This window comes from Vidua chalybeata, chromosome 4, assembly GCF_026979565.1.
Source record: "Vidua chalybeata isolate OUT-0048 chromosome 4, bVidCha1 merged haplotype, whole genome shotgun sequence".
Taxonomy (NCBI): domain Eukaryota; kingdom Metazoa; phylum Chordata; class Aves; order Passeriformes; family Viduidae; genus Vidua; species Vidua chalybeata.
Window position 1 is genome coordinate 63945139 of NC_071533.1, and position 12732 is coordinate 63957870.

The 12732-nt window shown below is 42.0% G+C and overlaps 1 protein-coding gene across 1 annotated transcript; it reads left to right on the forward strand.

The window, feature by feature from the left end:
- Positions 1–3949: 3949 nt before the first annotated feature.
- On the forward strand, positions 3950–11546 carry TNIP2 (TNFAIP3 interacting protein 2). Its single transcript, XM_053941704.1, has 6 exons — positions 3950–4441; positions 6614–6919; positions 8633–8716; positions 9251–9532; positions 9900–10019; positions 10519–11546. Exons 1-6 carry the CDS (start codon positions 3992–3994, stop codon positions 10798–10800), a joined length of 1524 nt encoding a protein of 507 aa, XP_053797679.1. The 5' UTR covers positions 3950–3991; the 3' UTR covers positions 10801–11546.
- Positions 11547–12732: the final 1186 nt, after the last annotated feature.

Consider the following 12732-nt stretch of genomic DNA (forward strand, 5'->3'; position numbering starts at 1 on the left):
CCCCCCCCCAAAAAAAAACCAAAACAAAAAAAAACCACCAAAACCATCAGCACCACCACCAACAAAGCAGGGAAAAATCCTACATTAGAAATAAATAGACCCCATTCTATTTCCCCTAGCTAAACTAAATAGTTTCATGTGTGTAAACAGAAACCAAGGCTAAAAAAGGAATGTTGTGTTCCAAGTCAGAGCCTCAGTGCAGAGAGATGGCCACAAATGTACGTCACAGCAATGAGTTCATCCAGTTTTGGGAATCCTAGCAGCCCTCGGGCCAACCTCTTGGTGAGTTTGTCATTCCAGCAGTAAAACATGTCAAACATTATCTCATCAGAACATCCAATACAGTGATGTATAGAAAGGATGTTTAGTCCTGCCCATGGAAGAAGTGTAAACATGCCTGCAGCTCATCATTATTGTTGATCTATGAGTCACAAAAGCACCAACATTTCAGTTGTTCAGCATGAAAATCAGATTTTTGGACACACACAGAGGTCTCTGGCAGCATCTTATGTAGCAGAGAGTATGTCAGATTATTTTACAGGTTATTTTTCCCCCTTTTGCACTGCATGATCTACAGCAAAGGAAATGTGAATTTATTGGTGTTTTTTTTCAGCCTACAGTAGCCAGAGGATCACCTACTAATTTCTAATTAGCTCTGTTTAGGTAAATTACCTCAAAGCAATTCTAACACTTTTTAAGTATAATTATGTCACAACTTACCCTCCAGGACAATTAGTGGTGACTTAAGACCATAGGGTAAACCACAGCTTGATTGGCTGAATGACATTTGGAGTTCACAAGTAAAAAATACAATTTCTTACAAATTAAGCAGAGGTCACTATTTAGAAAATAACAGAACCCCCCATTTTGTTGTATACTCTCGTCCACAGAGAATTACACTTTTAAATGCAAAAGACTCACAAGATTTTCACTAATGTTACAGAAATAGAACTAATACATTTAGATGAATTATTCTTACCCTCTCAACAAATGCTTAAAACTGAAAATTTAAATATATGTACCTTTATGAACTCTTAATTAATCATACTATTCACCTTTCTTTCTTTCTGCTTTCCTAGGAGCAGCTTCACTTTCTTTTTTTTTCTAATATCTAAACCCCTTTTTTCATGCACTCTATGATGCATCTCACACATTATAGTAAGTTGTGATGTGCACATAATTACTTACTCAAAACAGCTTTGTTAAGAATTCTTTAACAAAATCTGAGACTAAATTTTTCCCACATGGGTTTAATCACATCTATCCTGTAAGACCCTACTGAGAAAGAGTTAAAGTGAACTTTACCTTTTATTTCATGTTGAAACCATTACAGTATGGAAAATAAAGGTTTCTTTCTTTATATTAAGTCATGCAGAGCATACCTGTTGTTCATACAATACTTAATAATCCCTCATGATTATGCAACCCAAAAAGAACAAGTGTGCCAGAGCACAAACCAGCTGCTTTATCTGCAATCTGGGTAGGAGTGCAGGAGAGGCAATCCAGGAAAAGCCAGGTGCTAGAAACACGGCAAGATGTGACTCATTCTTTGGCAGCAGCTTCTTTGACTGAATTCCCAGGAATTCCTCTGCATTTCAGAAATGACAAAAGGAAACAGTCATCTAAGGGCATTCCCAAGTACACGTGGGATCAGCTTCTTACTCAGCACTTGCGTAGGTCAAATTTCCCTAAAGTCAGTGGTGTTTTCCTGGGGGAATGCTGCTTTCATCCAAGGCACCAGTAATACCATATTTTCAGTAATGCTTCATTTTAATATACTAACAGAATACTACAAAGGTAGCTATAGTATAAAGGATTCTATTTGGCTGCTACTGAAATTCCCTGATGCTTAGTCTGAGGATATCACTGCCCCATCTGCAAACCTGGGATGGCTGAGTTCCTTGTAGTTTGCTAATTAAGTGGCAGGAAAACAAACATTTCTCCAGTAGCAGGGCTTCATCATACCTTTCTACAAAATATTTTGACAGTCAGAAAAAGCAATCTTGCTCCAAATTCTTCAGTTAGGCTTCATGTTACATTAGTAAGAGCTATGTGGTTTTTTCACTTTTCTTTCTAATGTGTATGAAAATTACAAAGTACAGGTATTTTAAAGCAGGAACTTTCTTTACAGCAAAATCAGCATCTTAAGGGTGTAGAATATAATTCTGTACAAGTAAAAAATAAAAAATTATACTCCCTCAACTTCCACATAGATTTTTCATTGTCCTAAATCATTCAATATTTACAGTATTAGATGAAATAGCAAATATACCAGGGATTTGTACCATAAACAATTGCTTTACTCTTTTCTGTCACACAGGGTCTTCTGTACAATAAGCTCCTATAAAATTCAGTTATATTTTTAGAAACAGCTAAGCTAACAGACTGTTTTGAATTTATTACTCCTAATTCTTACTAGAATAATTAAGATGACAAAGTAATGATTTTCCACCTCAAAAAACCTGATTGAATCACAGGATAATTCATGATAAAAGGAACTTCGGGAGCTCTTTAGCCATCACCAGGGTGACTGACAGTCTCAGCTTTGAAGTTCACCATCGTTTCCTTCCATCATGTTCCCATTCCTATAAATTCTTCCACACAAATAATTCTTTGCTGTCTTTTTATCCTGAGACCTGCTAACACAGGAGGCTGCTCTCTATCACATTGTATAAAATCTTCTCTTTTTGCTGCCTCCACCAGTAGCATGTGGTGATTTTCACTTGGTGTATTTTAGGCACTTAGGCCAGACACATCTCCCATGATTGTGCTGAACCTCAAGGCTGTATGCACACATGGAGCTCCGTGTTGTACATGTTATGATGCACATGCATACACATACACACAATAAATACTATTGCAAATCATAAGCAAATGTAACCTGGGACTTATTTTTTGTACTGGTTTAAGGCTCTTTCCTCCCACTTGCTTCCATCAGAAAGATAACATGGACATAACTAAACCAATCCAAAATATGCCTTCTTTCAGTCCAGCTTACCATACTCTATGAGTGTGTACACCAGTGTTACTCCCTGGCAGTGATATTCTTGATTAACAAGTTCTGTCTCTATGCTGCCAATAAAAAAAAGTTCTCCACCATAGGGGCAGCCGGTAGGCAGCAGTTTATTCAGTGTGAAGCAGCTGGTTTTGCTCTCATCAACTCATCCCGAGAGTATAAACACTGGCTGGTGATATGGATTTTGACGACCGAAGATTTTGGTCTCTTCGAGGTCTTTGCTAAGGAAGCTCCTCTTCTACACCTGCACAGGTACGCGGCTTGCGAGGGGGGACGTGCTGCTCTGCCTGGGTCCGGAGCCATCCCCTCGCCATCGATGCAGACGCAACACCAACAGAGGATTGCTGTGCGTTTCTTCTCCTGCTGCTGCTACCCCCGGGGTCGGGGCCGGGGCCGCTCGGGCAGGCGGAGCGGGGAGAGCGGAGAGCCCGAGGGTCGCCGCCAGCGGGGAAAGTCCCGCTCCGAGCCGGGAATTCCCGCAGCGGCGCCGGGAGGACGCGGCGCTCCGGGGCTTTCGCAACGCGGAGCCAGCGCCGCCCGCCAGCCCCCCGAGCGACCCTCGGTGCGCCGGGACCCCTCCTCCCCCTCAGCGCCCCTCCTGCCCGCATTCCCCTCGCCCAGCAGGGACTTCCCCCGTGCCCTCGGAGCCTCCCGCTCGCCCCGCTCCCTCGCCCCCAGGTTTCTCCCCCCGCCCCCGGTGCCGGTTCTCCCGCTCGCCGCTGCCGGGGTTCCCCGGGCAGCGCTGCCCCCGGCGCCGTATCCCGCTCTGGCCGTAGGGGAAAGAGCTCTGTGCACGCCCGGGGTTCTCCCCCGAGGGCGGAGCGCCGCCCGGCCCGGCCCCAGCAGTAGAAAAAAGCAGCAGCAGCAGCACAGGCGGGTCCTGCGAGCCCTTAAAGGGAGCGGCTGCCTCCTCCCCCGGCGGGGAAGGCGGAAGAGCGAAGCCGCTGCCTCGGTTCTGATCCGCTCCGAGGTTTTATGCACCTGTCCGGGCTCCTGCTCGCCCTGGAGAAGGAGCAGAAGGGAGCTGCCCCGGCCATGTGCTCGGTAAGCGAGGCCGGCAGCACAGACCCCTTGGTGACCCGCTTCAGGCAGGTGGAGGAGACGCTGGAAAAGCTACACCGGGAAAACAGGAGCTTGAAGAGTAAAGTGCCTCGGTACAACGCGCTCTGCACCCTGTACCACGAGTCCGCGCAGCAGCTGAAGCACCTCCAGCTGCAGCTGGCGGCCAAGGAGGCGACGATCCGGGAGCTGCGGGGCAGCCTGGCCCGGCAGCGGCAGCTCCCGGCGCCGGGCGGGGATGCGGCGGCGGGCGCGGAGCCGGCCCGCTCGCTGGTGGAGAGCCTGCTGGAGCAGCTGGAGCAGGCCCGCGACCAGCTGAGGGACAGCGAGCGGCTCTCGGCGCGGAGAGTGGAGGCGCTGAGCCAGGTAAGGCCGCGGGGAGCGGCGCAGCATCGGCGCCCCTTTCCGCGCTGCTCCCTCGGGAGCGGGGCAGCAGCGGCGGTGCGGGGCGGAGGGTGCGGACGCTCTGCCCCCGGAGCGCTCGCTGGGTGCTGCGGGCAGCTGGGGGCGCGCAGGAGCCAGCGCTGCCAGCGGGGCGGCCCCGCAGCGGCGGGGGCTGAGCGAGGGTTTGAACCCCTTCGAGCGATGCCCGCTCCAGCCCCGGGTGCCCGAAACAACTCGCCCGTTTGTGTCCAAAGGTAGCGCCCCCTGCGTTCACTTCAAAAAGGCAAACCATAAAATCTAAACCAAAAACCTAGCATGGCACTATAGATCTTCATGCGACTGTTTTCATAAGGAGAAAGAAAAACAGTAAAAAAACTCCCTGAATTTATTAGATGCAACAATTTTGTTCTCAAATATAATCAGCTGATGCCATGAATTTTTCTGTGAAAGTGTTTTATTTAAAGTGCTCTTAAAAATGGATATTTGTATTGACAGTGAGGTAGCAGGTTCATATTCGAATGAGCAGCTGATAAGTCTGGAGAGATAGATTAGGGAAATCAGTATCTTTCTTGAAAGAAAAAAACCTGAAAACTGCATCTCTCCCCATCCAGCACAAGTGCTGTTTTGGTTACTGTCATTAAGACTTCCCCAGATTCAGTCTGAAATTCTCAAAGATTTTTAAAGCATTTATTTCTAGATGAAGCTGCATGAAGTCATTTCCAAACTGTGCAGCAGAACTTAAAACTGAAACAAGTGTTTTTGTCATAAGTAATCTCTTGACCTAATGCTTATACAAAACATTTTCCATATATGACACTCACCTAAAATACATATTAAAAAGTTCATGTTTGGAAATTTGTTATAAGATATGATCTCACTGACACTCTGCAGACAGAAGACAAACCCATGGTATCTGAACATATATGAAAGGCTGATGCTGAATATTTTTAAAGGAGAAGTTTAGCATTCAACATGAAGCTAAAGAATGTAAATGTCAGTAATAAGTGCTGATTATCTATATCAGATGTTAATGTTCATTTCTTGAAAGAATAAAATGCTGTGCCCAATCAGAACGCTGAAATAATTGGCACTAAATAATAACCAAATAAAGAAGACATTTTTGTGAAGCCAGAGGCCAGTGACCAGGGTGACTGACACCTGGGTGACACCAGGGTGACAGTCACCTATTTGCCAGTGCTGGCAAATAGTGTTCCCAGTGATTTACAGCTCTATTAGCACTCCTAAGAACTGGAGTGATAGAGCTGGGATTGCAGCTGTCTCATGGTCTGCACTGGCATCCAGAGATCCTCGATGCTGGAGGAGCAGTGCTGCAGAGGTTTCTTCTTGAGGGTGTGTAAAAATCAGCTTGTTTGTTTACAAAGTCAGAACCAGTGCCTTTCAGGTGCATGGGACTATAGGTGGCTTGCACCAGTCACCAAGCAAAACTCTTCCTTCTCAAAACACATGCAGAGATGTTAATGCAGTGTAGATGATCCCACAGAGCTTCCAATAGGACAAGGAGATGCAGAAACAAGGTACTCACTTGTTTCCTAGGGGTGTGTCAGACCCCCTCATGTACCTGGGAGTCAACTGTGGCCAAACTAGAGCCACTGCTGCCACATGGATTTTATTTTCTGCTGGTTTGACCTTACCTTACCATTCCCATCCTTTCCTAGGTGGGAAAGTTGCTGTTTTGTCCTTGTGACAGTGCCAGGCACTGAATACACTTCACTGGATTTGATGACTTTACAGTTCCTTTTTTTCCTTTGAGGAAAATCTCTATTATCTGGTAGTTTAGTGTACAGGACCTGTAAGTATTTTTCAGTCTCCACAGTTATTCATCTTAAATTTCTTTGTTTCTTGTTTTTGTTGCTGCTGTATAGTCATAAAATCTTTCTGAATTTTTGCTGCTTGTTCCTCTGTTCTACTGATTAGAAAGTGCTTGCATGGCTACCTGAGCAGTTCTTGATTGATTGATTGATCCAGAAATTCCAAGGTCTTGTGATCATACAGAACTGATTTAGTCTACTTTTTAAGTACTTTGCAATAAGCACAGGAGCAATAAGGAATTACTGCAGTATTGAAGTCTAAGATATATTTTGGCTTTTGACTTTATTTTGCTTTTAAATAACTTCCCCTCCCCCCTCTGTTTAGGAAGTGCAGACGTTGAATCAGCAGCTACAGGAGAAAAATGGAGAGATACAGCAGATGATTAATCAGCCTTCATATGAAAAGGAGAGAGAAATCTTACGACTGCAGAAGACTTTGGCAGAGAGGGAGAAGGCTCAGGCCACCAGTGATGTTTTGTGCCGTTCACTCACTGATGAAACTCACCAACTTCAACGCAAATTAGCATCCACAGCAGAAATGTGTCAACATCTGGCAAAATGTCTAGAAGAGAAGCAAAGAAAAGAGAAGGGGAATTCAGATGACCAGATACCTACAGAAAGATCTAATCAGGTATTTATACAGCTACTGTGTGTGTCTTTAAAGTCTTATTAGCTTCTGAGATGTTAATTACAATATGATAGTTGTAACTGGGGAATGGCCCTTAAAATAATTTCAGGTAGGCTATTAAGACTGCCATGGCAATGGTAAATAATTCTGCATATATCTGAAATTTATGATGGAAGCAGTTGTCTACCACTTCAACTTTGGCCATCTCATCATCAGAGGCCTTTTTTTTTGGAGAGGAGAAGAACTTGAGAGGTTTTGTCCAGCCTCAGCAATTCCATGATCACAGTTCTTCCCTCAATACACAGGAGATAGTACTTGCCTTATACCACCCCTGCTTCTGTGCAGCACTAGATGGTGCTGTGATTTTGAAGCTGATCTCTCCTGATTACTTGTTTAAGTATCAAAATCACAAAACAAAGTAGAGATATTTCAAAGTAGTATTAATGTTAAGAACTCTGTAACATGTCTTCTTGGATCAGGATTTGGCTTTGCACATGTGGTACAGACCTACAGAAAGTTGGTTAGTGGAATATGAGTCAAGGTGTCTTACTTTTTTGGTTTTTTGCTCTGGGATTCCCCCTGGCCTCTGAGTGCAGGGCAATGCTTCTTTTCAGGAGGGATATTTAAAAAAAAAAAGCTTCATAATAGGACAGTGTCATCAATGCTACTGCAGGGCACAAAGAAACACCTGGATTTTGGTGTACTTTGCTAATGTTGAGGCTGTTGAGGCTTCAGTTAAAGTTCTCAGCATGGGGTAAGGGTAGATCATTGTTCTGTTGTTCCAGAAGTACTGATAGCTGAGAGTCATACATTAAACATTCATTAAAATGAGGTAATTCATTAAAACACCATAAGGAAATAACATTAGCAGTGCTGCCTCTAGTAACAGGTCAGAGCAGTGAGTAGGGTGCTACAGACAGTTCTCACAAAAATGAATAATTCTGACTTATGCTCTTACTGCTACACCGTGGTAATGCTGTTTTCCACATGACCACTCATCTGTGCTGTTGTGATGAACTCTGTACATACTCATGTCTGCTTTGTCAAACATCCCAGAAGTGTTTCCAAAGAAAACTTACATTAACGTTACTTGTAAGAAATAGGGGTTCAGTAGATAGAAGAAAAAAGGATTTTTAAGGGACTTGAAACATTTGGCATTATTGTATTTAATGTGTAATTGAGAGACAGGAAACTTGATTGACTTTGATATATGCAATAAGAAGCTAACCTTGTACAGTGGGGACTTCCCTGTTGAAGAGGAGAAATTTCAGATGCCATTACTAGCTGATTCTAGGGAATTTTGCACAAAAGTGTTCTATATTACTCACGTACACCGGGGTTTTTTTAAGCAGATGTCACAACTGTAAAAAAGGTATCATTTTAGTCAATTACTTAGCAAGCAGGGTTTTTTCCCCTCAGTAATTTCTTCCTAGTACTGGCCAAAATTGACAGTAATAACATAGCAAGATGAAGGCATATCTGTGCCTTTGTCATGTATTCTCCCACTCCAGACAAGTAGTTTTGGAAAGAGTTTGTGTAAATTCTTAAATGCTGTTGTCATGAGGTCGATTTAATAGCAGTACCAAGGCTGTAAAAACCTAGATGTATGTCATTACACATCAGATAAAAAAAGATTACTTGCAGTTAACAGCACAGCCAAACAGCATCTGAGATTTTTATGTTAAAGTAACACCTAACTTTATCTGAAAATTACAGCTTTTAGACAATGAAACTTCACTTCAAGCTCTTATCTGCAACTTACAAGAGGAAAACAGGATGTTAAAACAAAAAGTAGCTCACGTGAGTACTTTCATTTTGTTAGAGATTAATATTTTTTAGGTATTTTGTATTAGAGTAAATTCTGAATAGATAAGGTCTGGTTAATCTAATTACATGGCAATTACAAAGCAAGACAGTTTTTCTTAGTCCTTTCAACACAGCACATAGTTTTTGTTCCCTTAGCTAAGAACAACTTATTACATAAATTCTAACATACTGGATTTTTGTTGTTAAAAATGCAGTGCAGAAGAAAATTTTAATGTTCCTTCCATGGATCAGTATTCTACCCCAGAAGAACAGCACTAGGCCCACTAGACCCCTCCCTTTCCACATTATTTAATATTGTCCCTTTGGACTGGGAGATGGGAAGGCTGCCCATGAAGAGTCTGCACAACCATCTCCTGCTCTCCTGTACAGTGACTTACCCTCAGGGGTTGAGTAGGCATGTTACATTATCCCCTAGAGAATTTTGATCCTGCAATTATAGACAGCCTATGAAAGCTTTGGAAGTTTGTATCTCCCTGTTCTTCATGCCTCTCCTGGATAAATTTTCAGGTGGAAGATTTAAATGCAAAATGGCAGAAGTACGATGCGAGTAGGGATGAGTACGTGAAGCGACTCCACTTGCAGCTGAAGGAGATGAAGTCTCAGCTGGAGCAGCACCACGGAGGAACTCCAGCACAAAGGAATTCTGACCTGATGCACAAGGAGATATTCCGGTTAAACAAACTACTGGAAGAAAAAATGAATGAGTGCATAAAAACCAAGAGAGAACTGGAAGACATGAAGAAGGCTAGTGAAGGAGATAATGAGCGCATACAAATGCTGGAGCAACAGGTTACTAAGTTTCTTTTTCCTAGAGATGGGAATTCTTAGTTTCTTCCCAGACCACTGAAGCCCAAAGGGGAAAAAGGACTTTCTTTTTGGATATTTGCCTGTCTGTGCACAATTGGCTATACAGATACTTAAGAGCACAGATTCAAAGGAAACTCACTACTTAAAGAACCCCATGCAGTTCTGCTGGCCTTAATACAGATTATGAAAGATCTGTAAAAGAAATACAAACACCTTTGAAATAAATACACATATGATAGAGAAGATAATACTGAGATGCTGGGAATAAGTAACAAAGGAATCATAGTCTCAGCTTTTCAATCTAACCTGCTCTAATGTATACAATATTAACATAATAATTCTCTTTCAGGTCCTGGTTTATAAAGACGATTTCACATCTGAGAGATCAGACAGAGAACGAGCACAGAGTAAAATACAAGAACTTCAGGCAGAAGTTGCATGTCTGCAACACCAGCTAGCAAGAAAACAGGTAAGAAAGCAGCATGCTCCTTCTTTAGTTTAAGCATTCAACACGATTTGGGACTAAAATATACTTTAAAATAGATTTAAAAAATATCTTAGTATTTCTAAAACAGTTTCAGCTCAAAACAGTTTCAGCAGCTATCAAAAACTTAGACTGGTTCATAGTCAGTCTGGTGGAGATGCTTCCCAGTTCAGATGTAATACCCCTTTCCTGTCCCTTTTTCTTCTACTTTTGCATCAACATAGGCAAGGTGAATTCTTAGAAGGCAGAGGACAGCCATGGCTCTTGGCATCTTTAAATTAGCACACTGGCTGTATTCTGTGTTTTGTACAAACCTTCTTTACAACAATATTAATGGCACTGCAAAAACGGATTAATAATTTATTTATTAAAGTCCCCAGATAAATATTTGAGTGCTGTTTCAGATCAAGGTGATAAAAATATCACCCGTTTAAAAAAGTATTTTTGTTGCATCTTTTTCAAGAGCTCTTCTTTCTCTTTCTAGGACTCAAGAGACACGAGTAGTCATGTCAGAGTTCACGCTGGTAACCAAAATCATTTGTACGTTCAGACGAATGTTGAACACCTACGAGGCAACAGCCCAGGCCAGACAGGCACGAGAAGAACAAACTCACAGTCTGAACAAGCTTCTCCTCCTGGGGACAATGGAAACCTGGGATCTGAAGGCAGGGCACAGGGTGAACTCAGATGCCCTCATTGCATGAGGTTTTTCAGTGATGAACGCAGTGATGAATTCCTCAAGCACGTTGCTGAATGTTGTCAGTGACCACACGATGTGAGGGTGTAAGTCAATCACTACTTTTATAGACATAAAACTTGCTCTATACATATATCTCCTACAGTCCTAAAACAGAGTAATTCAAATGGAGAGCTCTGGGGAATTAGGAGGATGAACAATATCTACCTCTTGCTTGATTTTGCCTTCTCTTGGACTGTGTGAAAGGATTCAAGAGACAGCAAAGTGTTTTTCTGAAGAATTATTTTTGACAGCTACAAGGAGGGCAAGTGTAATGGAGATTCTACTACAAACTAAACTGAAACCTAGTGCAGCTTGACTTTATTTGGGTCTAATTCTCTTCCACAGTCTGACGGCTTGTGAAAAAAATTACTGAACTAGAAATTTTCCTCCTCTTCCAAAAAATGTAGGCTGAAGAACAGGAAGGAATATATTGGCAGAAAATAGGAAAAATCTTATTGCGCTTTATCTGTATTAAAAACAAAAGTATTTTCTTGACTCTTGAGGCTCGACTTTCAGACATGTCATCTGGAAATCCTTCTGTTTAACTGAAATCAGAAGAAGTGAAGAAAACATAAAAGGGCTGGTTATTGACTAAAACTAGCCTGACTTTTTTGCACAGAAACAAGGTACAGGGATATTTATATTGCCTGTGCCATAAGTATATATCTTACAGATTTGTAAATGTATATTTGTGTAATTATTGTTTGTATACCTATTTGACCTAAGGATTATTTTTATAATAAAAGTGATTGTGCATTTGCTTTACTACAAAAGGGGTCCAAAAAATCTCTTTTGGTGTAAGTATTTAAATGTGAAATAGTGACTATACTAAGGGTTAGTTAAATGTCAGGGTTTCAGATGAGTTATTTCATTACTTTAGTGATAACCAGCTTCTCAGACTATTTTCAAATACATTGAAAAAAAAAATCACTCCTCACTTCTGAGCGGAAGATTGACATTTCAGAGGCACAGGAACACATTTAACCCCCTACCCTGCCACACACATGTGACTATGTCAATGCTAACTTGAATTTTTTCTTATCCTTTCTGCACTTGAGAGAGCTTCAACAGACAGCAGGGGACTGTTTTGAGGAGGAGTATCAGCAATTAAAGTGTACAAATATAAGAGTGCCACAGGTTTTTGCAGCCTTAGCTCCAGGTGAAGCTGAAATTGTTTTCTCACTGTGTCAGAGCAAGAGTCAAGGATGAGATAGGAAGTAAAGGCCTAGTGCAACCATGGCACTTCATAATTAAAGAAAACTTTGTGTAAACAACACATCTGCTTTCTGCTTTGCTTTGTTCCACGTTCCACACTTCAAAAAAATGTGGATTTTTTTTCTGGATATTTCCTTTCCAGGATCCTGTTGCAGACCCAAAGGAAGATGATGGTTTATGCCACTCTTATCTTAGGTGGGATATTACCAAAAGCAATGCCTGGGCCCTTGCATGCAGCAATGGTTACTATTAATCTAATCTACAACTGACTGCAATCTTGTCCTTCACTACCAGCTTGTTCTTCCAACACAAACATGCAGAAAGTTTTGGGTTTTTTTTTTTAGTGACCATTTTTCACATTGCCTTTTAAGGTCTTAGAGATCAGATGCAGCCCAGAGAATATAAGCTGAGAAACATGATTAAACTTCCTGTGGCATAAGCTAATCTTGCTTTTTTGACTGTTCTCATTAGACAAGCCTGGTTTACAGCTTCAGTGTTCATCAATATGATAATGCCAGTGATTGATACAGCAAAACAGGGACTTGAGTTTTGTACTGATTCACACAAGACTCTTAAAAAAACAAACAGAACAGTAAAGTAAGTTAGATCTTGGCCGTACCTTTTTTTAATTGCATTGAGATGATGACTGCTTTAATATATATCAGAAGCTGAAGTCTGCTGTAGGTTTCCATTTATCTTAATCCCTGTGGGTATAGTTGGATAGACTGACCTACAATAAGAAAT